The sequence below is a fragment of the Ochotona curzoniae genome, unplaced genomic scaffold, assembly GCF_017591425.1.
Source record: "Ochotona curzoniae isolate NIBS_2020 unplaced genomic scaffold, NIBS_Ocur_1.0 contig_2723, whole genome shotgun sequence".
Classification (NCBI taxonomy): domain Eukaryota; kingdom Metazoa; phylum Chordata; class Mammalia; order Lagomorpha; family Ochotonidae; genus Ochotona; species Ochotona curzoniae.
In genome coordinates, this window is record NW_024465573.1 from 17,738,078 (window position 1) to 17,765,921 (window position 27,844).

Here is a 27,844-nt window from a genome sequence, read left to right on the forward strand (position 1 = left end):
AATCTATGGGCCCAGCGCGATGGCGCAAGTGGTTAAGGTCCTCGCCTTGCATGCCTGGGATCCCATATGGGCACCGGTTCTAATCCCAGCAGTCCCACTTCCCTTCCAGCTCCCTGCCTGTGGCCCGGGAAAGCAGTCGAGGATGGCCCAAAGCTTTGGGACCCTGCACCCGCGTGGGAGACCCAGAAGAGGCTCCTGGCTTTGGATCGGCATAGCATTGGCCGTTGCGCTCACTTAGGGAGCGAATCATTGGACGGAAGATCTTCCTCTCTGTCTCTCCTCTCTGTATATCAGCCTTTCCAATAAAAATAAATAAATAAATAAATCTTTAAAAAAAAAAGAAGATATACACTCTAAAGAGCAATCCCAATTTGTTAATCTAGCAAGTTCCAGTATCTGTTTTACCGTATCTGGCTGTACGTCATCATAAAACTCTATATATTGCCTTGTGAATATTAGCTTAAAATGAATGTAAAATATTACATTGGCTTCAGATTGGCTTAGCTCTGGCAGTGGTGGCCATTTGGGAGTGAACCAGAAGATGGAAGATCTTTCCCTTTATATCTCTACCTTTTGTGTATCTGTCTAATAAAAATCAATAAATGTTTTAAAAAAGTAAAAGACCATGGAAAACATGTTCTATATAAGTAAATACTTTAAATAAGTAAAAAAAAAAAAGGGGGGGGAGGAGTAAAGAACACTAATAAGTGTTTACATTCATAGAATAAGATCCATGCAGAAATGTAAAAAGTTTAATATAATTATTCATACCCACTTAGAAAAATCTGAGTTTCATAGCTGAACTGTCCTTTTAAAATGGAAACTCTTCAGGAAGAATAACTCTTTCTTTATGAAAGAATGAGTAGAAAGAGATATCAACCAAGGATTAGAATACTCTTCAAATCGATTCATTTGCTGTTATGGTCTGTTGACTTAAAAAAAATAACAAACAAACAAACAAACACTTCCCAGGCTCTGCAATTGCATTTGGGAACCAGGACTCACATGTGGGAATTACACCTGGCTATTCTGATAGGAGATGTTGGCATCTTAACTGGTATCTTAGCTTCAAGTCTAAATACTAATCCTATTTCACAATATTTAGATTAGATAGAGTGAGAAATCTATCTGCTGGCTCATTTGTCAAACAGGTGCAATACCAGGCTGGGCCAGGACAAAGCAAAGAGTCTGGAATTCAGCTGGGTCTCCCTTGTGGGTGACAAGGACCCATGTACTTGGGCCATCTTCTCCTGATCTCCGGTGCACATTAACAGAGAGCTGGATTGGAAGTTGAGCAGTTGGGATTCAAACCAGCACCCATATGGCAGAGGATGCAGGCAGAGGCTTAACCTGTTGTGCCAACATCAGGTTGTGAATTTTGTTTATAATCAATAAATCTCTGATGTTAGCTTGCAGTGAGATACTCTCATTCTTCTAACAAAGTACTCCCAATCTAGGTTCAAGTTTCTACATAACGTCACTGTTTTACTGTACTAAAACTCACTCACTCTAGTTGAATGAGAGAAAGAGCAAATTTAAAAGATATTGTAGTTGGGATTGGTACAATGTCATGGTGGGCTAAATCTGTCAATGGCGCCAGAATTCCTTATAGGAGATCTGTTTCGTTTCTGACTTCTCCACCTCTGATCCAGCTCCCTGATCGTGGCATGAAAAAGCAGTAAGATATGGCCCAAAGCCTTGGACCCCTGCATCCATGTGGGAGGCCCAGAGGAAACTACTGGCTCCTGCTTTGGGCCAGCTCAGCCTTGGCTGTTGCTGCCATTTGGGAAACTACCCAGCAGATAGAAGATTCTGTCTCTCTTTCTCTAACTCTGTCACATAAATCAGATAAGACAATGGGGAAAAAAAAGATGTGTAGGTTAGATAGGATTCTTGAAAACATCAGGTTATTCAGGTGAGTCTATACTGGCCAATGTCATCTTGACATTCACCCCCTGAAGCACCAAAATCTAATATTCTTTCCACTTCTAATAAAAAAGTAAAGTCAAGCCTTAAAATAAAAATACAGACACAAGTACACAAAATACAGTGTCAGCAAATGGTATGCCAGGAGACTTCTAAAGAGTAAAGGGAAGTGATTTTTCTATTCAATACTGAAAAATAAATTATTTTCCCATTATTAATCTTTTTTACATGATGATGTCACCACTGATTATATAAATTAAATAGGATATGACAGTACTTTAAAAGTATGACATTTCAAGTAATTATTTTCAATCTATATAACTTTAACATCTCTCATTTCCTGGAACAAACAAACACTCTTTGAAAGATAAACAGATGTCATTGCCATCAATATGTGTTGAAAACAATGTACTTTGCCCAAGTGTGATGGCTTAGTGACTCAATCCTTGCTTTGTAACTATGGGGATCCCATATGGGCACCAGTTCGTGTCCCGGCTGTTCCATTTCCCATCCAGCTCCCTGCTTATGGCCTGGGAAAGCAGTCGAGGATGGCCCAAAGCCTTGGAACTCTGCACCCACGTGGGAGACTTAGAAGAAGCTTCTGGCTACTGGTTTCAGATTGGCTCAGTTCTGGTCACTGTGGCTACTTGGGGAGTGAACCAGCGAACAGAAGATTTTTCTGTCTCTCCCTCTCTATCAATCTTCCCTTACAATAAAAACAAATAAAATCTTAAAAAAAACCCACTGTACTTCATTGCAGCAATGATACAATGTATGGCTAAAAGTGGTACGAAGCATAGCAAAGACAGCTCAAATATAAAAGCATCCTTATAGACACTCTTGGATGGTGAAATGGGACAAGAAAGTGTGGGCAGGGAGGAAATAGGATTAAAGAGGAATCCACATTTTCTCTGAATCTTTCAGTCATAATTTGAGCAAAGAGAAAAGTACAGTATGAAAAAATCAGGTGATTTGCCAAAGGACACAAAGCTACTTTTTGTCATGTCAGACATGGTACGATGATTTCCTAATGCCCAAAGCAGCAGGCCCTGGACCACACAGGACATTTTGGCCAGAAGCAGCATTTCAGTTGGGTTTTTCATCTAGTTTTATTATTCATGGTAAATGGTCTTTTCCCATTTCTTTGACTGAAATAGGTCATAATGAAAAAAAGTCGCTGAGAACACACCGTGTACAGAAAAGCTCCATGATCGTTTAAACTCCCTTCGTTATTAAACTTTACTGTTTTTTGAAGACACTTTTGTTAAACCTGGTATATTGGTAGTATCTAACTCACAATAGATGTTTTAATTATTTACTGACTAAATGTATTTGTAGCCTACTAAAGTGCTAGTGGTCATTTAATTACAAATTATCTCTTATACTCCCTACTTACTTTGCACCCGTATGCCATGTTTGCTCAACAGGACGTCAATCTCCCAGTGGCACTTAACTCTGCACAGCAATGATTCATGTTTTCTTTGATTCCCTGGTTCCTAAGAGAACCGAATTGCTTGCAAAATGAATAGCTAGATAAAGGAAACAGTAACCTCAGTTTTGCATCTACGTAAAAGTGGAGAATTTACTCAATTTAGTCAGATCACTGAGAAACCAAAACCAAACCTGGAAATCCTGTGGTCTATAGTCCTACTATTTTGGGGCTGGACTGAGGCTTCTCTCCCTGTTGGCCAACACCTGTCAGAGTTTCAGAACCCAGTGGGACACAGGATGCAAGTTCTTTAGAGTCAAGGCAAACCCATCTGATTATCTGCTTCCATTTGTTAACTTGTTGATTTGTTAACTTAATGATTGTGCCACTCTATTGCTAACAATTATTTTCTATTACTTTCTATAAATGCAAATAGAAAATGAGAGGAGGAGACTTCTAGAAAGCCAAATGCCTGATTTCATGTAGTTTTGTGCACATTGACAGGACTTCTCTTAAGTGACCATTCTTAAAAACATTCTTAAAAACAAGAAAAAAAAAAGCTAAACATTATATAAAATAACCTAAGCCAACTGTGTCTCTTACCAAATCCAACAAACTCTAATTCAGACGCATTCCTCCCAAAGCCTGCAGTAATGTCCACAGCAGCCGAAGTACGTACTAACATGCCCAGCATGTTATAGGAACCCTAAACTCCAACATAAGGGCAAACCTTTCAGTTCTGCTCCCTAGAAAATGTGAACTCTGGCAAAATATTCAACGAATGCTGAACTGAAACCCAAACTGAGCTGAGGAAAAACAGGAAACTTCCAAGCATTTATTCACTGGATAGCACTCGCGGAAAAATCCTCGCAGTGACCCTCCTTTCATCATTGCTCAGAACCTTTTCCCTCACATTCACATTGTCAAGAGCTCGCAATGACCATAAGTAACGAGTGTACTTAACATTAGTAGTTATGTTAAGTAACAAATGTCGTGCATTTGATTCATAATCTCTGAAAAGATGTCAGTAATAAGGGAATACTTATAAATAGCTGTTGAGGCATGTTAAAGTGTGAAACGCACATATTAAAAGTTAGACAAAATAAAAATGGACTGCTTCCCTAAAACCAAACCACATTTTAAGCCATTCTTCACATAGCTAAAATGATGACATCGCCTTAACAAAGCTGAAAGCATGCACTGCATCTGTGTTGGTGTAGCTGAGCAAACACACATGTGGCTGATTTATTTCCAGACTTTGACAATTTTAGTGCAAAGCTGTAAGGTGCTTTTTCTGACCACTCAGCATAAGTGACAGAGTAAAATACTGCCACAGAGGCCTCCTTGGAAACAGAGGGTAGTAGGAAAATGCTCTACCACTTCTATTACCGCTAGTAAAATTATATTGTATATAAATTCCAGAGGTTTTTGAATCTAGGAGTTGGGGGAAATTTGAGAACAATTCCTTCAGCAGAACATAATTACATTCCAATGCAAATTTATCACTAGAAAAAAAAAATCCTGTCCTTCACTCTCAACTCTGAATATTTATAGGCAGTATTCTACAGTAAAGAGTAAAATTACCTTCATGTGAGTTGTTTAGACTATTCTCTTTTTATTAATCATCTGTATTTATTTCAGTAAATAGCTGGGGCTAGAGCAAGACAATGCTAGAAATAGGAACCCAGTCTAGGTCTCCCACAGGGACACACAGCATCCATCTACTGGAGTCACCAATGCTGCATCCCAGGGTGTACATCCGTAGGACTATGAAGCACAGCTCAGCGGATAAGGGATGTAGGCATCCCCACTGGTGTCTTCACTTTAGGCCAAATGCCCCTCTATTCGCATTCTCACATTTTTATCCTCAAACTGGGGAACAACTTCCTATTCTAGAATCAGAGCCTACTATGTCCAAAGAATAGAAGAGAAATTAGAGTTCCTTACAGGTTGGGGACCTTACAAGGAGACAAGGCAAGCCCACGTGAAATAATCAGAGAACAGAAACTAAATGAAGTGGTGCCCGTTGGAAATAGAAGAACAAACAAAAAAGTCATAAAGGACTATACTACAGTGTTAACATGGAGGGAAGAAGGTGGGGGAGGGAGGAAGTGGCAGGGGTAGGAAAAAATCTCTATACCTATAAAACTATCATGGAAAGCAATGTAATAATAAAATAGATTTTGAAAAAAAATGAAATAGAAATGAGACAATTTTAGCTTATCTAGCAGTGAAATCTGGAACGGAGGGGGAATGAGAGTGATGTGAGTCACACGTAGGATTAATGTGCTTTGAATAGGAACATGCAAGTAAGCTCAATAAGGCCAAGAAATTCATCTATCACATCCACTGCTATGCTCCCAGAAACACCTGCTCATAGCATATACTCAATGAATATCTGCTAACTGGATCACAATGATGACTTTGTATCTTGTTAAGCCCTTTTCAGAGAGTCCTGAGTTTCCCCTGAAGGTGACAGATTACGGGGTCAGCGACCAAGGAAAAGTCATATCTTTAAAGTGGGGTCAAGTGGCACTATCTAGCCTCTTTTTGATTTTGTGCTTATAAAATAGTGAAGCTCCTTGGAATTGATAACAAAATTGCCGAGAAAAGCAGGAAAGAACCAGCACTACTCCATCAGTCGGGATTTCTAAGGGTACGCATGGTCCTTATTTACCACAGGGTCTATTTGTTTAGGTATCTTTTCTAGGATGTTAACAGGCATCTTAGATCAAGGCGGCCTTTCCTAATTATCCTAATCTGGTCAGCCTCTAACTGTAAATATTCTAAAATCTGAAACTTTCTTAAATACCAACATGATGTCGTAAGTGGAAAATTGTACACGAGATCTCATGTGACACGTCAGTCAAAATAAAGATGCACTAAAAATTACCTTCAGGATATGTGTATATAGCATATATGAAACAGTGATGCTACTTGTGTCCTATCCGCAAAGGTATCTCACTGTATATATATATATATATATAAATACTGTAAAATTAACAAATAATCGGAGATTTGAAACACTTTTGGATAAGGGATATTCAATCTGTATTAGAAAAATGGAACTTGAAAGCAACATCCCACTTAAGAGGGTTATTTCTCGTTTTTCAGAACATTTTTATGTCATGCAAAGTGGAGATTAATGAAAAAATCTTTTTCCCCCATTTAACATCTGACAGCAGGAATAGTTCCTACTCAGAGTGAACACGCAATGAGAAATGCATTCCTGTGTCTTCTGTCTTATCCTGTCTAGTCTGCCGTGGCTGTGACGCCAGCACTATGCAGGGGTTCCTTTGTGTACTGTTGGGCCATAGTGTATGGAGTAAGAGACCGAAGTCTGCATTGAGAGTTTGACATTTTTCCTTACTTTAAGAGTCTCCCTCCACTACTATTATTGAAGCATTTGGATTTTACTCTGCCTGAGAGTCTCTGAGCTTCCTAATTTTGCAAGATTCTTGGTCATTATATCTTCAAATGATTTTTTCTTCTCCATTTTTGTTTTTTCTTCTGGAACTCCCAACTATACGTGAAAGTATGTGACTGACAGTTATTCCGTAGCTCCTGGATGCTTTAATTTTTTTTTTCCTTTGGGCAAGTTCTATTTACTGATATTTCAGAATTACTGATTCTTTTCCAGCCGTATTAACTCTTCAGATAAGCCTGCTGAAAGAAAGCTTCCTCTATGATACCATGTTTACCTATAGCAATTCCATGAGTTGCTACGTTTCCACTATCTGCTAAAATGCCCCTTTTGCTGGTGAATGCCATCAAGCTTTTCCACTAGATCTTAAAAGCCAAAACAAAGCCAAAAAACAAAAAAATACACCAAAACCACAAAAACAACCCACTAGATCCTTTATATTCAATGTGTTTTAACATTACTATCTAATAGTTCCGTATCTGGTTCATCTTACAGTCTGGCTCATTTTTTTCAACAGATTTTTGCCTCCTTGTTTTTCAGAGCATTGTGAATTTTTATTGAACGTTGGGACACTATGAGAGAAGAATACTGACCTAGACAAATAGTATCTTAATGGAAATAGGCACACATTGTCTTCTGTTAAACTATCAGTATGAGAGGTTGTTGAATCAATTTTGTAAGCAGTTGGATTTAGGTTTTGTTGTTGCTATCTTTCAACTCAGTATAATATTCTTTCAGGGACAGGCTACTGTCATCTGTGTTTAGGTGAAATGCTGGGTGCCACAGGGCTTCTCTCATTCTTTCTGCCCCATTTCCACTTTTAGTGGTTCCTGAATGCTTTCATTATAGAGGGAAGTACTTTCCCAGCTCTTGCTCTTCTCCAAGCAGTAGCCTCTGATTTGCTAGTTAGGATTAGGCTTTTGGTTGGGACTTCTGAGAATCCTGGTCCTTTTAGTCTATCTCACTTTTAGACACAGGCTGCATACCTGGGCTTCTGAGGCAGATCTTACATTCCTTGTCTATTCTTAACCCTACGGCTGCTAAACTCTGCCTTAAATTCCTGTCAGTTCTAGGGCAGAATGGAGTTGTCAGCTTCCCCTTCATTTGCAGCAGTCATCTGGGATTTTTCTAGAAGCCCAAGGCAGCCTAAAGGGGCATTTGGCTTTAGGAAATAAACTGTTTTCTTAAGAATCATCACCATCTTCTCTAAGATACTACAGTTCTTGTCTCCTTACTGCCATAGAACTTAGAACATATATTTAAAAGCACTCAGGAGAAAGACCCTCCTACTGGGAAATAGCAAGTAACAATTTATCGCTGACAAGTAAGAAGAACTGCTAATTTCATCTGTTCTAATGCCTCTATGTGGGACAAAAAGCAGATGAAAATGTGTAGGCTGAAAAATTATTCTCATTTATAGGAAGAGTTAAGTTCAAACTCATGTACATAAATACAGTGGTGTAAAATTTCTTGTTTAGCAATGACTTATTTTGTTTAATACAGAATTAATGTTTGGTCAAAGCCTACAACACTCAAGATTCGGGATTTTATTATTTGCTTTAATCAGGTAGTTCTTCAAACACTTAACAATGCGAATGTGGCATAGAAATTGCCCTAGTATTGCTAACAAATTAACTGTATTACCTGGATCTCATTTCCTGGGTGATGCCACCTGGCCATGGCTTAAGAAGGAAGACTTCCTTTGAAGAATGCCCTAGGAGGACAATGGTTATCAAATTTTAGCTTCCATGCAAACCACACCTAGGTTTCATTACAAAGGCATCCATGGAGTTCCTGATTCTATATGGGGCAGGATCCTGCACTGAGCATTTCTAACTATTCCCAGATGGTACTGATGCCTCCACTGCCAGGACCGCTATCCAAGGATGTTCTGTTAGCACGGGACAATATGTCTTCCTGTTACTAGAGTAAGTCAGAAAAGACCATGGCCACGGGCCAAGAGGGAAAACTTTGTAGGACAAAAGATAGCAAACAATAATGACCATGTAAGTCAAGGTCAGAAAGCAAAGACTTGGACTTCAGTGATTTCATGAAAGGTTGAAGCTGCAGGCTGGATTTGGAGATAGCTGGAAAAGAACTCACAGATCAGTCTGTTTCAGGATTTTTATTAGATCCTAGAGCACAGTCAGTTCGTCCCCACACTTCCACAGGTGCACTAACCTACCCTACACAAGGATGGAGGGGCTATTCCCAGGAATACAATGCCAGAGGGCAAATGTCCCAACCTCTTCCCAAAGGTCATTCCTCTCATAACCAAGATAGACTGCTGACACTTCCAGGTGCATAGTTGAAATGCCTTAGGAAACAAGCAGGCATTGTTGCTATCCTGTGAATGGCCTGTGCTGCTTGATTGTTGATCTCTTTCTCTCACTCACTGGTTCTTTTTTTAAAGGCCAGATATGAGGGAAAAATAAATTGGGGCTAGAGTGTAGACAGTGAAAATCGGGCCCAGCTCTGGTTCCAACCACCCGCTGCCATGTAACTTTAGGCCCACAATCTTACTCACTCTTAATACTTCTCATTCATTAAAAAAAAAAAAAAAGGTGGGAAAAGGAAACAATTCTACAGTCCAATAACAATAAAGATTCTGTTTTTCCCTTAATTAGCATGAAAAATGTACATTTGAAGCAACGACACAGTAAAGGAATACTCGGTTCTATTGAAACTTTTAAATTAAGTGGTCTAACCAGAAAAACACAAATGGATTCTTTTTCCTTTTCTACTGGAGCACATTTCTTCATTTTGTCCATCCTTCCCTAATGTCCACCAATAGAAATTTAAATATCTAATCTTAACTTTAGGTAATAACTGTAACCACAAGCATGGAACACATGAGGGTGCTTTAAAGTGTTTATGGAAGAAGAATTAAAAAGTATATTTTGAAATATGCAATTGTTAAATTAACACACATTTTCAACAAATGTTTTGAAAACCTTTCACATATTTAATGTTGTGGGTTTGACAGCTAGTACAGGGTCAGGTGCATGGAAGCCACGCCTCCCTCACACACATAATCGTTTCTGCCCACCTGTGATGCTCACTTATCATCACCTGGAACCTGAGAGGGGGTGGAATTGCCTTGTTGTATAAACACTCCCCTTGCAAGCCCCCATAAAGGTCACTTATACAGAGGGGCCCGCTCTCTTGGTCCTGTGCTTCCCTCGCTCTGGCTCTGGCACGACCCAGTACCTGCTTGCTCTCTGGCCTGCCATGGACAGACTGAGGACAGTTAGGCCCTGAGCATGGCCCCTGTGTGTCTATATTCCTTACCCTCATTCAGTGCTTGGGCAGGACAGTAAAGACATTAATGCTAAGATTTTTTACATTTCTAATTTGTGTACTTTCAAGAGTTCCAGTAGAGGTGAGGTCTAACAGTAATGGAATGTGTGCAGAGAAGCCAGGGAAATGTGAATGTCTATAGCTTTTTAAGTGTGCCCAGGTTGTTCACTGTATGTCTCTTAAGATAACTCATATTGCTGGAGAAGCTGGAACGTAGATTTTCAGTTTAACAGATGGACTTCAGGATAATGACCATTTGTTCCTCTCATGGTTTCAATTCAGACTGGATGTGGGCTTTTTATTTGCGAATTTCTAGTGGGTCCTATTATCACCAAGCCTGGTTAATAAAGACTGTTCAATACATCCTAGACTTGTCTGGCAGATCTCTCTCCCACCCTGCAACAGTAATTCTACAATAAAACCCTGATTCTAGAATAGATAATTTTAAAAATTTATATATATTATGTGCATTCCATAGGTACAATTCCAGAAAGGCAACTATACTTCCCTTACTTTCCTCCTCTTTTCCTCCCCTCATTTACCATGAGTTTTTGCAAATACTTCATTTTAACTCACTGTATGTTCACAGGCTTAAATCATGATTCATCATAATATTCAACAAGTGAAAACCAGAAAGAGTACAGTTCTACAGGGGCATAAACATGGGCAAAATCAGCAATCATATCCCAAAGTGACCATTTCGTTCCAAAGGTTTGTGACATGCCTGTCTCCCAGTGCCACTGGCAAGCTACAGTGATGCCAAGGCTTATGGTACCAACTGCTGTGGGTTTAGGACTATATGTTGCAGATGGACCCTTCCTCATGTCCTGCTAGGAGAGTCCAACCAATGCCATGGCTTACAACACCCCAGTCCTTGTCCTGGGACTAGGGAAAGTAAACAGCCCTGCTCCAGTCCTACAGGGAGACCACAAAATGTACAGGTTTTTTTTTTCCCCAGAGAGAATGAGTCCCAAGAGCTCTAATGCATGTAGGTTCTTTTTAGGGGACCGGGCAGATTTCATTGGCACTGAAAAATCTAGATCTGTTACTAGTATTGCAGGGCAGAATACAGGTGGTTTTTGTGTGTGTGTGTGTGTGTGTGTGTGTGTGTGTTGTTGTTGTTGCTTTGCGGTGTTGGCAGGTATTAGTGCCAGGTGAGGCTCTTTGGCTTATGTAGAGTGTGAGAGTGTATCTCGGGGTTAATGCCCCACAATGCTCACATTGCAAGATGCAGGATATCTGTCCTATGCCCCACATGCTGCCTTGCCTCTGGTGGGAGTGGCAGAGCGCACGGTGTTCAACTTGTGTTGAGAGAGAAGCAATGCAGCTTCTCTGCCCAAGCCCGTCTGATGCTCAGACCTCATTCAGCTCCCCAGACTGAAGTGAGAGTCAGTGGCTGACCATGGCGTTTCTTCACAGCAAAAACTGTGAGTGCTGGGGCACATGGTCATTTCGTCCTATCTTGAGATGGCAAGATGGCAGTGCACAGCCGGCAGCAACACAGGGTTTGGGGCAGTGCTGTTTCTGTCTCCCTTCCTCTCACCCTCTGGAGTCTTTTTCCACTTCTTTGATGAAAATTCCCTGGGTATGTGATCTGTCCTTTGCTCTTTTCCTATCTCAGGGCTGTGGAAGTCAGCATGGCTATATCCTATTCAGCCATCTTAGATCTCCCTGACCAGTCTCTTGTAAGTTAGTGAAATAGAGTGTTTTAAAAAAGTCCCAGGGCCGGGCCCAGCGCGATGGCGCAGTGGTTAAGGTCCTCGCCTTGCACGTCCCGGGATCCCATATGGGCGCCGGTTCTATGCCCCAGCAGCCCCTCTTTCCATCCAGCTCCCTGCCTGTGGCCCGGGAAAGCAGTCGAGGACGGCCCAAAGCTTTGGGACCCTGCACCCGCGTGGGAGACCCAGAAGAGGCTCCTGGCTTTGGATCGGCATAGCATTGGCCGTTGCGCTCACTTGGGCAGTGAATCATCAGACGGAAGATCTTCCTCTCTGTCTCTCCTCTCTGTATATCAGCCTTTCCAATAAAAAAAAATAATAATAAAAATAAATCTTTAAAAAAAAAAAAGTCCCAGGGTCTATTTGCTTTATGAAAGAATAAAGAGAAGTAACAGTCACATACATGCTAAAAAATCATTTTTTTAAAAAAACTGAAAGTTATTAGGACTATTTGAACATAAACACAAATTTGATAATATTAAAGAGATAATTGTTAACTTTCTTAGGTGTGATACTGTCTGATACGTAGGCACATGCTATGTTTTTAGGAATATGGCATATGATGCTGGAAAAAGAACTGTGTATATACTTTAGTTTATAAGGTTCAGAAAACATACCTAGATGAGCAGAGTGGAAACAAACAGGGCAAATGTCAGCAATTAGAGGTAAAATGTGGGAAGTGGGCATATTAGTAAGTTCTCAAAATACTTGTGCCTCAAATTAGAGCTAATTCTAATTGTCATTAAGGAAAAAAAATCTAATGGAAAATTTCTAGGTCTCTCTGCTACAGGTTTTTGATATTCAGTTCAGAAGCTTGTACAATTCCAAAACAAATATATCAAGGCCATTGTAAAACCAGTAGTTACTCTTAAAAGCTATCCCATCTGTTCAATGTTTACTGAAAGTTAAGGAACAAAAATTGTTGGTGATTCCTTCATCTTCTCTTCCTGTCTTCATCTTATTTTCCTCTTAATAAAAAGCAGACAATTACTAAGCCCAAGAGGAATTATTCCATTTCAGTATCCAGGTGCACAAACATATCCATAAGCTCATTTTTATATAATGAATGAAGAACTTATGTGTTTCTTGAAAACACAGGAGAATGAAAACACAGCAGGGGAAAAAGGAACAGCAGGAGGACAAGGAATTTTTGTGCCCAGAAGTTAACTAAAAGGGCCCTCAAAGCCAGTGGACTCAGCTTGCAAACACAGCCAAATTTAACTTTAATTCTGACATAAAAGTATTACCTAAGTAGTGTCCAGTTTAACAAAAAATTCAGTGAAACTTTCAGGATTAACACATCAAAATTATACTGAAAACTGATGTAATTCAACATTTACTTTTATAAACATTACAGATTAGATGTTAAAAGGATATCAGAATATAGTGAAGACCTATACAGCTATAAATTTGCCAGATGAAACTAAGAATTTTTGCCTAATCTACTACAACTTATTTAAAAAATCAGTAGCCTGAATTGTCCTATTAAAGAAACCCAATGTGTAGTTAAAAGCCTCTCACAAGAGCAGACATGAACTGCAGTCCTGAGCAACTTCACGGGGCAATTTTTATCAAACATTTCAGACATAAATAATACTAAGCCTACAAAAGTTCTTCCAAAAAACTAAAGTTAAGAGATGAAAATTTCAAGAAAATGTGTATATGAAAACAACTATGTATGTATTTCAATTGTTTTGATTCAAAATAAACTGGTTTTTCATTTCACTTTCTATGAAATTTTAAACATGTATTTCTAGTCCCCCAATTTTCCCAAGCCCAGATATGAAAAAGACATTATAGGAACAAGCAACTGCATGCTAATGTAACTCATGAAGACAGAGGCAAAAATTCTGAAAATGCCATTCAGAAGCAAACTGAATTCAGCAATACATGAAAAGGATATCATAACACAGCCAAGTGGGGTTTATCCCAAAAATGTAGTGCTTCTTTAACACTGAAAAAACAATCAATATGACTTAATAGTATTAATTAAAGAAGATCCTGATAATCTCACTCAATAGAGATAATAAAAAAGCAGTTAACAAAAATCACTACTCATTTCCAGAGAGTAAGCCAGCACTCTAGTTTCAGAAGAAGATTCCTCTCCTCTCCTAATATCAGTGGCAAAACAAAGATATTCTCTATCGCCACTTTAACATTGCACTGCAGATCATGGGAAAAGAAATCAGGCAAAACAAGAAAGTAAAATAAATAGCTAGATTAGAAAGAATAAGTACAATCACCACATGATGTAAATTTTTAAACTTTATCTCAAAAATTAAGAAAGAAAAGAAAGCAAAAGGAAAAAATGAGGGAGGGATGGATAAAGGCAAAGGGGAAGGAGGAGGGAAGAAGCATCCTTATGTTTTTTGAATTTTATCTATAAACTACATTGAATCTTTTGTACAAAATTTATTTTTATTGGAAAGGCAAGGTTACAGAGAGAGGGAGAAGGAGAGACAGAGGGAGATCTTCCACCTACTGGTTCACTCCCCAAATGATCCTAATGGCTGGAGCTGAGCTGACCAGAAGCAGGGGTCAGGAGCATCTTCTGGATCTCCCATGTGAGTACAGGGGCCCGAGGACTCAGGATATCCTCCATTTTCCCAGGCCATTAGCAGGGAGCTGGATGGGAAGTGGAACAGCTGGGACTCCAACTGGTGCCCAGACTGGATGCCAGCCCTTACAACTGAGGGATTAGCTTACTATTCTACCACAGTGGGCCCAGAACATGGACTCTCTTCTCTTTGTATAACAATCACATTAACATGGGATTTGATGAGAATCAGTCAGAACTGTGTTACAGCAATTATTACATATTTGCTGTAATTCTGAGAATCTAATGTATCATCAAACTCTTTACAATATAGTTGTCAATGGTCTGGCATTGTAGTATAGTCAGTAAAACCACAGCTTGCAATGCTGGTATCCCATGTGGGCACTGGTTTGTGTCTCCCCTGCTCTACTTCCTGTCTAGCTCCCTGAAGATGGTCTGGAAAAGCAGAAGAAGACAGCTCACACACTCGGGGCCCTGTCACTCACATGGGAGACACAGAAGAAGCTCCTGGTCCTTGCTTTGGCCCAGTCTAGCTCTGGCTATTGGAGTCATCGAGGGAATGGACAAGTAATAAGAAGATTCTCTCTATCTCTCCATTGAAGATAATGTATAACATAATTAAAACCTCTTCCCAGAAAGAAAAACTAAGCACTGGATGATTTTCTTCAAAACATTTTTGGAAGGAAAAAAAAGGTATTTCCTCAATACTCTTCAGAGGAAGGTGATAACATTTCCCAGCCCAATTTATGAGGCCTCTATTATTGTAATAACAGAAGCAGATAAAGATATTTACAGGAAAATTACAGCCTCAAAAAATACAGACCAAAAAATACTTTACAAAGCCATGACCTTTCTCAAACCACAAGAAAACATCACATAAATCCAAATGGAAAGACATTCTTTCCACCAAAATACCTGACCGGTTCTGCTCAAAATTGTCAAGGTCATCCACACAGTGAAGACACTGATGAGCACAGAGGAGTCTACGGAAATACAAGGACAGAATCTAACCTGGCATTGAGCCAGAACAATGATATTAGATAAAAACTACGGAAATCTCAATAATGTAACAACTTTGGTTCCTTGGTTGCAACAAATGTACTTTCCTATTGTAACAGAGTATATTAAGATACGCTGGTGGATGTTTACGCAGAAACTGCAATACTCTTAGCATTGTCTGTAAGTCTAAAATTTCTCCAGTCAGCAGAATAACGCACAAGAGAAATCATGAACAGATTAGAATGAAAGAAAGAAAACTAAAAGGAAATAAATGTATCTGTAGAATATCCTGTGAAATTGCCATTGAAGCTAAAAAAAAAATGGAACTGTTTTTACAGCGTTAACAGAACTACAGTAAATTAGGTCAAAGTGTCAAAGATCAATGTACAAAATCTGTTGCATTTTTATATTAGTAATGAATAAATGAACATGAAATTTAAAAAGCAGTATCAACCTTCAAAACATGAAAGAGTAGAACATGAAGTTATCAAGATACAATATATGCATATACAGGTTGATGGAATTACCTAGAATGACAGTAACAGAGAAGTAGATTTAAATTTCACTGACTGTGCTATGATTAAATATCTTGATTTTTGAAATAATAAAGACATCAAATGAAGTATATATAAAATACTTAGCATAGAACCCAATACACAACAGGTATCCAATTTAGAGTTATTAATATTACCTTTACTTCATCTCACACCTCAAAACTGCTATGTTCTCAGCTTGCTCCTCTTCATGCCCTCAGTGTCACCACTATCTACCCAGTACTCCAGTCAAAACCTTAGTCAGCTACTGTTACCAGGGAGATGCAGATCAAAACCAGATTATTACTCCTTCCCAGATATGCATACAGGAATATTATCTAATCATAAACAGAATGATACCCTATCATTTGCAGTAAAATGAATGGAACTGGAAGATAAAAGATTAAGTGAGGTCAGATTCAGATAGCCAAGCACTATATATTCCCTATGTGGAAGCTAAAAAAAAAAAAAAAAAAAAAAAAGTTGATGCGATCACAGAATTGGAGTTTGGGAAGGGTGGCAATTACGGAAGTTAGCAGAAGTTTTGAGTAACAGCTATCAGAATTTTGTTTGACCAGCACACATTAAATACATAAATTATCACATTGTACCCCATAGATATAATTTGACAGTACAAAAAGAATTAACACTTAACAAAAATTGAATCCAATTAAAGATTCCTTTTGCTTTAAACAAAATTATTCTAACCCTGAAAGACATACAAACAGAGATAACCACACGAATAACCACATAAATAACCACAAATAGAGATAACCATTGAAAGACATACAAATAGAGATAACCACATGAAAAGATATTCAATATCATTAGGGAAATACAAAGCAAAACCATGGTAAGAAACCTGTTCACACCCAATAAAATGGCCACCATCAACAGGACAGTAACACATCTTATTAAGGACGTGGAGAACCTGAATCCTCACCTATTGCAAGTGGAGATGTAGAAATGTTGCAGCTGTCTTGGAAAATAACTTGGTGGGTCCTCTAAAAGTTAATTATTGTAAGACTGAAAATATTGCTTCACATTAAAAATAAATACAGATGCTACAACATGGATGGACTCTGGAAACATTACACCAGCCAAAATAATTGAGTCATGAAAGATCATGGAGTATGTGATTCTAGATACATAACAGGTCTGGGAGAGGTAAATATACAGAGACAGAACTGGTAACTGGTTGCTTATAATCTGAATGGGAGAAGGCTGAGTGTCTGGGAAAGAATGGGGGATGAGGGATACTCCAAGGTTATGGTGATAGCAACACAGATCTGTGAACATCCTAAAAAACAAAATCAAAATGTACTTTATCTGAAAGAAGCAGGATGGACAGGCAGGCACAGACACACCAAGAGTTCTTATTATCTGGTTCATTTTGCAAATGTCTACAATGGCGAGGGCAAGGGCAGGGCCAGCATTGAAGCTGGAGCCAGAACGCAATACTGGCCTTCCACCTCCTTACCCATGAATCTTCCAGGTCAGGGAATGTTTGGGTGGGGTTGGCTCAGCTCTCTAAGGAGTTCTGAAGGTTTGACTGGGGTTGGGAGATTGAATTACAAGCTCAATCAGTTAGCTGTGAGTCGGGTTTTTAGTTCCTTCCCTTGTGGATCTCTCTGTAGGACTGCCATGACATGACTTCCCTCAGATCAAGTGTTCAGAGGAAGAGAATATGAGAGCAATCAAGAAGAAAGCTAGTCTTTTATGACCTAATCTCAAAAGGGACATGTCACCACTTTTGCTGAAACTATAGTTACACAGTTCAATTCTAATAAAATGTAGATGACACAAGCATATTAATATCAACAGGTTGGGGGTCATGATGGAGGCTGTCTACCAAAGTGAAATGATAACAACAGGTCAAAGATGCCGCAAAAGTAAATGTTTGATCTTTTCACTGAAAAATGATTTTTACATATTTCTCAGCAGTGTGACAGGCATACTCTGAGGCATCTTGATACTTCCTATAAAAGGCTTTTCCTAGTACCATTCACACCCTTCTCCATTCACCTTGAGATTAAGTTACTGAGAGAATAAAACCATGAAACCATACAGTTGGCGGCTGGAAGACAAAGCACATGAAGGATTTGGTTAACTGTATTCTAACTCGTCCACCCCCCATCACTGATAGACAAGTTAAAGTCCTGGTTATGCTCTGTGAGGGTCAGATGGTGCTACAGCGGAGCATTGCAGTCCGTCTCCGTGTCTTTTTGTTACACTAACACCTGTGTATCAGGGAACAAATTGCAGTGGTTCATGATACACATCGCACTGTGCATGTAAACATTAGATTAGTGCACAGTAAACAGCTAGTCAGTGCAGAACCACATGTTTCCTGGTATAGCTCTGACTGTGTTACACCTTTTTAGTCAGCAGTGGACTCTTTTCTCTTTCCACTCTGAGAGCCGATCTACTCAGCTAGGGGTACCATTTGTCATAATATACATATATACACACATGCATAAACATACATAGTCTGTTCATACAGTACCTGCTCCATAACCAGTGCTGAGCAAGAATACTTTGTAAAGTAGAAAACTTAACACTTTATTCAAACAAGCAGGCAGTCCAGACCTATTCTTACAACACACAGGCGACATCATAAGGGGCCCCAAGGACTGGAACAATTATGTCAATATGTTACAGTCTCCACTCTTAATCCCTTTAGAGGTTGTCCTCATCTTGCAGATGAGAAAAACAAGTGGCTTAACAGTGGTTCTCAAAATTGGTAAGAAGGTCAGGATTCAAATCCAGAAAGCCATGCTTCCAGAGCCTGCATCCCTGCAAAAGGAGGCTTCAGTGAGAAGTATGCTGCTTCTGTATATGAAGCATATCCTTGTATATGAAGTATATATCCTTGAAATTCTAAAATTTCACTGAGAAACTAGCATTACAGCTATTATCTAGCCCAATCCAAGAAGGACGCTCTAGGACAGTCTGCTATTCCTATACACACAAGTGAGGAAGGGTCACTAAGCATGTCTTAATGAAGTAGTGGGTTCCTGGTGCCAAGATGAAAGGTTAAATTGAATCATAACTGCAATTTAAAAATTAAGCTGGTCGGAATGCAGAAATTAAATGGATGTGCTGTCCTGCAAGTACAAAAATAAATGAATCTGACCCTGCCAAAGCCCAGAAGAACATGAACAGACTTAACATTATCTCCTAGAGACGTCCTTCTAGTATTATACAATAGGAATAGTGCATGGCATCAACAAGAATTGTGTCTGATGGACTTAAAGAATATGGTATTAGTTTGGGAAGAATAAAGCAATGTGTTGACCAGGGAAGCCTTCTATTGAGCAAATGTGAACATGGATGGGCTTGGGAAGGGAGAAAGAGAGAGAGAGAAAGAGAGTGCTTGTGTGTGTGTGTGTGTGTGTGTGTGTGTGCGCGCGCGCGTGTGTGTTGGGGAGAGGAGTGAACAAGCTGAATAAAAGAAGTCAATCAACAAATGGTTGTTTTTCTGGTTATCCAATGCTCCAAGTTACATTCTATCAACTTTTCATCCTTTCTCTAAACCAGGCAATTTTGGATGTGTCTAACATTGCTCTGGGCTCTGGCAGTATTCACAAGCGGCTGAGCAAATCAGGGCTACCTTCACAGTTCAAGTTCTTACGTTCCTGAGTCATGACAGGTATCTTACAAGCTCAGCCTAGGGAGATGACAGAAGTTGTCAACATATCCAGCTTTAGATCACTGACTAGCAACAATAGACTTCATATTAACACTGTGGCTGTCTTGTGGATGCTATATCTGCCACCTTTATTTACCATCTGCTGTTGTCACAAAGCTTCTCTATGAGTTTGTGTACTTCTGCTTTTACTAATGCTGCTATTACTAGCAACAATAGCCTGAAAAAACAGCACGCTGATTATGTGTCAAATTCTGCTTTAAGAACTTTAAATACACAAGACCCATTAGTCTCCTTAAAGTCCTATGATGTATTGTTATTATCCCTTGTTCAAAAACTAGTCCCCAAGTCATCACACAAAGAAGTGGAAAATCAATTCAGATCTTGAAGTTCGGATTTGGAGCCTATGTTCTTATAGGTATGATTTCCAACTTATTTTGTTTGTGTATTACAAAAAATATTCCATCAAGATTGGAGACTGGGATTCTAGTCCTATTTCTGACACTAATAAGTGACCTAGGGAATATCTTTGATTTAATTTCTGCTATGTAATGAACTAGGCTCAGTCATCCACTTCTAGTTATATATAATGCTGTGATGAGAAAGTAAGTGCTTCTTATTAACAAGTTTGACACTGCCAATCTGAAAAAACAGTAATGTTATTTCAACCCCAAACAGCCTGTATCTCACGCAATAAGATATTTTGAAGTAACCAATGAACCAACAATCGATGTGAGTCAGACTGCTTATGATCTACATCAAAGAACTGTAAAACCTAATATACTTTTAAAGCCCTATGCTACTCGGAAATGGGGAGGGAGAGCAGAGAAATCTTTCATCTCCTCAGAATGTGTGAGGAAGACGTGAAGTATAACCTATCAGGAACATAACAGATAACGTGTAGACAAGAGACTCAAATCAGCATTAGACAACAGTAAAACTACAAAGACATACAGGGGGAATCAAGAGCGATCCTGAAAACGTTTTAACAGGAGGTCATATGCACAGAGCAGGGGGGACCCCAGAGTGGAGCAGGCAGTCAGGAGGAGGCTTGTATCCCAACCTTGGAGACTCCCGGATCCTCACCAAGGACTATATCCCAACTGCCAAAGAGACCACGGGGAACTGGAATGCCTTCGGAGGCCAAAAACTCTGAGGTCATCCACCCCTGTTTGGATCTATCACATGGGATAGACGAAGCCCAAACTCTTCCTTGCAGGATCCATGATCATTGGAACAGTAAGCTTCCTTCAGGACTAGGGAGAGGAGCTTTCTCTGGTCCTTACTTAGTTCCAACTTTGGATCCCTACCCTATCTTGCAATGACCATCAGGGTTGCTCCGGAGCCCCCCACCCCAAAACACACACACACACACACACACACACACACACACACACACACACACACACACACACACACACATTGGAATAGATAGAGAACAACAAGGAAAGCTTGGAACCAGACAGGAAATGGTCAGCATGGACTTACACATGCCTTACTAGGTAGGACACAAAGATTAATTACTCCTCACTAAGGTACTGAAGATTTCTCTGCACACCCCTCTTAAAACTGTTCCACACTTCAACTGTTGACATATGCCTTGTTAGAGTTATTAGCCAGTTTAGACTATCCCCAAATCCACCAAGCTCAGCAAAATTATTCTTCAACACTATAAACTGCTGAATGCTAAAATGAAAATAGTCACGAGACAGCTGAACAGTACCCTATAGCCATTTCAAGGTGTATAGCAGCTGGTTCTGTGTACAAACAAAAATTGAAGGGTCAATGAAGTAGTCACAGGATGTGGTTAAGAACTTGCTTTGTTTTAATGTATTGATTACTCAATACCATGTCAATTAATCCCACAATGTTGTAAATTGATGTTGATGTTATGTTATGGCTTTTAATTGATCAGGATAATATTCTGCCAGCTCTGCTTTCAGACCAGAGAAGGTCTCCCTAAAAAACCGTTGAATTTATCTGGACAATAAGATGCTAGACTCTATGCGCTTGCAATGAAAGAATCTTGACTGTATTTGAACTGTAATACTGCAACAAGTTGGAGGAATCCACCGTGGGGGGAGGGAAAGAGGAGGGGAAGGGGGAATCACAGAGCCTATGAGACAGTGTCACATAATGCAATGTAATCAATAAAAAATAATATAACAAAAAAAACCCCACCAAGTTTGACATTGTTTGGTGAGCTGGGAAGTTTAAAGCTTGAAAATAAAGTGCAAATGAAGTCAAAGAGAAACTAATAAACTGGAAGAATTTTACAGACATTTTTATTTACTTCTCATTTTATATCTAAGAAGCATGCATCATGATCTCTTTTGCACAGAAAAAACATTGAGATAAGAGATTAGGCCAATTCTTCAAGAGCTCACAGGTAATCAGGAGAGAGAGAAACCATCTGAAAGCAACCAAAACACTTTCTGCTCTATTGCAATGCTCTTCTGGGTTCCTATCCTCGGATCGTAGTGCAGCAGCTAGCGGTTTCAAAGGCAAAATATGCAAGTGCATAGCACAAAGAGTTGCAATTAGAATACACTTGTTAATTAATTTGGAGGTAGAGACAGGCAAAGGTCAATTTAAGTGAAAACAGAGTGGCTGAAAACAAAAAGATATTTCTGTGCAATGTGAACAAGGTGGGCTCAATATAAATCTGAAGCAATAGATCTCTAGAGGGAAAGTTTTCATGACTTGAATTCATTGCTAAATAAACAAACACTGTAGGCATGCCAACATGTGTAGTATCTCAGGATCACACACAGGAATTCTGCAATGATGCTGCATGAGATTACTTCCCAATGATAATTTAGAATCATTTTATTAAAAGCAATCTCTTACTCTAGCAAAGATTTCATAAATAATAATAATAATAAAGGAAAGTATTTTATATATTTGTTATTTAAAAGAAGATTGTAAAGCCAGAAACTACCTTGTTAACTTATTAAATCTGTTTGTTTGGAAACAAAGCCACTCATTTACTAGTTCACTCAAAAATAATTGAATAACAAATACATACAAGTATCGTTTTGTTAATACACGTGTGTTATGACACCAGAAGGAAAGGGAAATTTAAATCCAGGGAAATTTAAATAAACCAAACTGTTTATTTGCCCTCACACTGAATACAAATATTTTACAAGCCAGTTCTCATATACCAAGATACAGCAATTATTTCAGGGTGGTGGTGCTAAGATTCTTATGTAAAACCATTCTGCTTGAAATTAGGTGTACTGGGCCCGGGGCGATAGCCTAGTGCCATTGCACACCCTGGAATCCCATATGGGTGCTGGTTAATGTCCCAGCTGTCCCAGTTCCCATCCAGATTCCTGCTTGTGGCCTGGGAAAGCAGTAGAGGATGGCCCTTGGGACGCTGCACCTGTGTGGGAGACCAGGAAGAAGTTCCAGGTTCCTGGCTTCCGATCAGCTCAGCTCTGACTTCTGTGGCCATTTGAGGATGGGAGATCTTTTTCTGTGCCTATCTGCCTTTGCAATAAAAATAAATCTTAAAAAAAAAAAAGAACTTAGGTGTGCTATCTTCCTGTACTTGAGAAATTTTACATGTTTTCTGAGTCTAATAGAAAAGCTAATTCATAATAAATGACCTTATGTTTTAAAGAAAGCACATCACTTATTAAACAATTAACACAGCATTTTTGTAAAATAATAAGCTCATAACTTTTCAGGAACATGCATTACATTAAGATAAGCAGAATCAAAGACTTTGTTGAATGTTTACTACATGAATGTCTAATATAATTTATTATGATAGGATCTGATTTCCAATGTTTAAGAAAACCAAAAGAAGCAAGAAAAGTAGAAAACCAGACTGGAATACCAGACTCAGGCCTGGACTGTGGGTTACTTGGGGAAGGCAGCTTAGGTTGCAGTCTCCATTGATGTGTGTAAGGGCTGGGTTTATGTTGGACTAGACTGGGCTAGCCTGCAACACATACTGGTTGTGTAGGGGCTAGGATTAGGGCTGGGGGTGGAACTGATCAGGCAACTGCATTCACTGATGTGTGTCGAGGCTGATGCTGGTGTCAGACTAAACTTGACCCCATACTAGCTGGCACACATGAGTCAGGTCTGGGCCATCCTAGGCAAAGTTTTTTGGGGGACGCCCCAACTAGAACAATGGGCTCAAACTGGCCAGAGGGAAAATCACAAATATGTGGTTTGACCTTGGAGTCCATGTGTCGGGATTGGGTCTCCTCAGCTGCTGATGCGTGTGCTTCAGCATGCCCAGAAGCACACGGTGACACAGCAGCCAGCTGATCTAGTCCAGGAGAGGACATCAAGTGGCTCGTCAGAGGGTGAAAAGCACTACAGGTTAGGCAACAATGCTGGCCTACCTATGCAACCAGTATCTGGGTGTGTGGATGCACTAAAGGTAGAATCTGTCAACCAACAGACCTTGGAGAGATTCTCCTAACTCTGGAGGAATGAAATCAACAATTTCTCAGAGCTATCAAAACTGTCAAGTAACACTCTTGGAACTGCCTTCCCCACACTGGGGGTCTCTGGAGCGTCATCAAAGGATCAATTCCATATATATTAGAGAGAAAGATTACTTTTCATTCCTTAAGCAAATGACATCCACAAGGACTTTTTTTTTTTTAAATCTTTCCACAGTGGTTCTCATAACAGTAGATCAGAAGTCTAAAGACACTATACATTTAAAATCAACAAAGATGGAGGTAGATCTCACATACCGTTCCTATCACAGTAAGTTTTTTTTTTTTCCCTAAGGAAAAGGTGTATCAGAACCAACTATAGAGAACCTCAAAAACAAACACAGATGCCGGAGTCCCATCTAAGGGCTTTAGAAAGGTTTGGAAACCATCAGTTAGGATTATCGTTAAGGTTCTTTCCATTGCTGGGATTGTGTTACTAACATACTTTCCATACATTCATGATCGAACCACCCACAGCTACCCAGAATAAAAATATCATGCCTAATAAAGTAGGGTCCTGTTCTTCCCCATGACTATTGCACTCCCATTACAAACTGAGACAAACTCACTTTGAATAAACTGAAGATTAAAACAAAACTCACTCTTTCCCCTTACAGTTATTTTGATATTTATAATATTTTGCTACTACTGGAGGTAGGGACTAGGGGAATTCGGTTTTGATGTAAGCACTGATTATTGCAGTGGCGATAAGGAGTCAGTGTGGTTAGAAGCATGGCTGTTCACTCTCGCATGGTTCTCCAAGTCAAAACCATCATAAATGACATTTCCTAGTGAGTTATTTAACTGTTATCGCGCTGTCTAGTCTGTCACTTCATCTGCAAGAGTTCTTTTTGGTCCTGTTAGCGGTCTTTGTTATCTAAAAATTCCCTACATTATTTTAATCCCTTTTTCTACATTCTCAAGTGAAATTCATGGATACTTTGATTTTGACATTGCTTTAAAAATCATAACAGCAATATAAATGGGAATAAAATTTTAGTAATTAATAAGCTACATACTTCAGCATAAACATGCTCAGGTATGACTCTGCTAAAATAGAATGAAACAGCCAAATGCACACACCTACTTAGAATTAATATATTTTAAGAACAAGTAGGGTGAATCCAACCACTCCATGAAACAGGTATAGAAAAATGAAGCTCAGCCAAGTGATTTTTGGAAATGGTCCCAAATGACACAAAGTACAATTAACTCTTGATGTACTAAGTGGCTACATTTCTATGAAATGCAGAAATCATTTTTACACGTGAAATAATCCTTTGTGTTTATGTATGTAAATAAGTTAAGTGCATATATAATGCATACAAGCTTTTCCCCACTTACTGTGATACTGAAAAGCTATGCAGGAACCACAGGTTTTTTTTGTTTGTTTTTTGTTACACAGGATGTTTTCTGCTTTATTGGATACCTAGTATCTCTGATTGCTACCCACTAAATCATTGAGACAAACTCTTATGTTGCACAAAATTCCCAAGTGACCCCACCACAGGTTTGTAAGTGACCTAACTATCTTAATAATTTCAGCACTTAATGCTTTCTACTATAGTTTCCTGTTCTGGGTTAAGGGAAAGTTGATTATTGATCCTTGAGCTTGGGCTCAAGATTGTTTGATAAGAATACTAGATATCATATTAGTACACTTTTAACCCAGAAGCTTCCAATAAGAAATCTGACTTAAAACTTTTTCAGGCCCATGCGCAGGGATCCCATACAGGATGTCATTATAAAAATCACAAGAAAACAGGTGAGACGGTAGAGTGGGAATTATAATTATGCTCCTATAAACACACATATGAAATACACAAAGTTCATTCCCTTTAAGTAAAAAATGTCCATTTAAAAATATTTAGCTTATGTTTACTTCAGATTTCACTGATTAGTTTCCTAAGGAAAATTACTTTTCCATCTTAAAATAATCTGGTTATTTTTATTTATTTCACTTTCTTTTTATGTAAACTAAAAAAATAAATGTTACCATAGTGAAGTATAGGCATCACCTTTTGATTTTAGAAAGCAAAACTTTCTGCCCAACTACACATTTTTCAGTATTCTATTTCCAATTGTTTTCGTCAAATATCCTTTGACCATGTGTTAAATCTGCCTGGGCAGCACATGATGTAAGATTCACTTTTGAGTCACTTTTACAGCAGCAGAGCATATACACTAGTTCCCATAGGCTTTGTTATCCCATAAAGAAGGTGACAGCAAATAAATGCAGAACAGAAGTCATAGTTTCTGTTATTAAACAGAGCATTATGGTACTGATAAAGAACTCCTTCACATAGACCCTACATAATTATACCATAAAATTAAGAAAACAAACATGTGATCTGGAACAATCTTCATCTTCCAAGCGCAGTATCACACTTACCTGGTACTGGGTCGCTTTTGCAGGGCTTTATCCAGGATAAGAGATGGAGCACTTCTTCTCCTTTCTGCTAGTGTTTTCATCTTCTGTGGAGTGGAAAAAGAAATCCAATGAAGACACACGGCTTCTACAGCGAGTACGTATTGATTCTTGGTGCAATTCAGCAAGTTTTGCATTGCCTATTTTTTGTCTAACAGTAAGTCCCCAATTATATTATGGAGGTACAACTATAACATCTAAAACAGAATAGTATCAAAAAGTGGTACAGGAAAAATATTTCTACAGATAGGGAATAAAGAGGTTAAATGTTACATAGTGTTCAGGAAGGGTACAACTGTGGCTCTTGTTAACACCTGTGTGTGACAGGCCTGAAGCTAGACTGGACATGATTTATTTCACTTATGCCCCAAAGGACATCAGGGTAGGTACTACTTTCTCTGTTTCACAGTCAGGATGGGTCCTCCCACACTTCAAGAAAGGACTTGGAGAGATAAAAGGGGGAGTCAAAACAATTAAAAACAACAATATAGTGTTACAAAACAATTAATCAACCTTTACATTTTACTTTAAATTTGAATATTTGCGCAATTGAGAATCATTTCTTCCAAAAGGGATTTTTTTTTTCAGGTCAAGCGTAAGTTATTGTTGCAAATAAATAAATAAATGCAGACAGACTGGCAGACCATCTTTTTTTTTTTCTGGTGGTATATGATTTGAAGAAAAGTGTGATAACTCAGGTCAGGTACTCTGTTCATAGTGATTTCAAATTTGTGGCAAACGATGCATTATTCAACTTAAATTATCCATGTAATTACTCTAGGTTCAACCTGAAATATTTAACATTTCAAGATACAACCACAAGGACCTGCTGCGTGAGATGTGTAAAATTAACAACACAGTCACAAGTAGCCACAGGGAGAGTTAGGATTCCATCACCAAACCATGCTTTCTGTTATTCCCTCTCATTGTGTCTTGGTCAGAGGTCTCATTTTGCCTGGCTGCTTGGGCTTTGGGAACTTTGGGTGTTACTTTAATAGAAAAGATGTAAGACTAACTAGCTGGTTCAGTATCAGTATCAGTATTCCATTATACGATTCATAAAGACACTGATTCTTAGCTGCTGAAATGAAACCTAGATCTTAGCACAGGAATAGATGAAGAATCATCTGGTTGGATTGCTTTGGCATAATTCCTGTGCCACAAATTCACCCTGCCCCCAGGGATCTCTCTAGCCCTAGTATCATGTTTGCCCTCACTGATTCTCAGATATGCATGTGGAAACTAGCATGTTCCAATATCCTCAGCCAAACATACAGTGGGTGTAACAATTATATAAAACAACAATGAAAGACGGGAAATAAAAGGGTGAAGAAGCAGAAATACCAACCATCCTAATCAGGACTGACTTATCACTGGTCAGTTTCAGGCTAGTTTACCTGTCAAACATTTATTTT

The 27,844-nt window shown here is 39.0% G+C and overlaps 1 protein-coding gene across 1 annotated transcript in view; it reads right to left on the bottom strand.

The window, feature by feature from the left end:
• ARHGAP20 (Rho GTPase activating protein 20) overlaps nucleotides 1-27,844 on the bottom strand; it is a 98,400-nt gene that overhangs the window by 52,195 nt on the left and 18,361 nt on the right. The window contains exon 2 of the mRNA XM_040976722.1: nucleotides 26,394-26,476. Coding sequence (XP_040832656.1) covers nucleotides 26,394-26,476 — 83 coding nt within the window. The remainder of the gene's footprint in view (nucleotides 1-26,393; nucleotides 26,477-27,844) is intronic.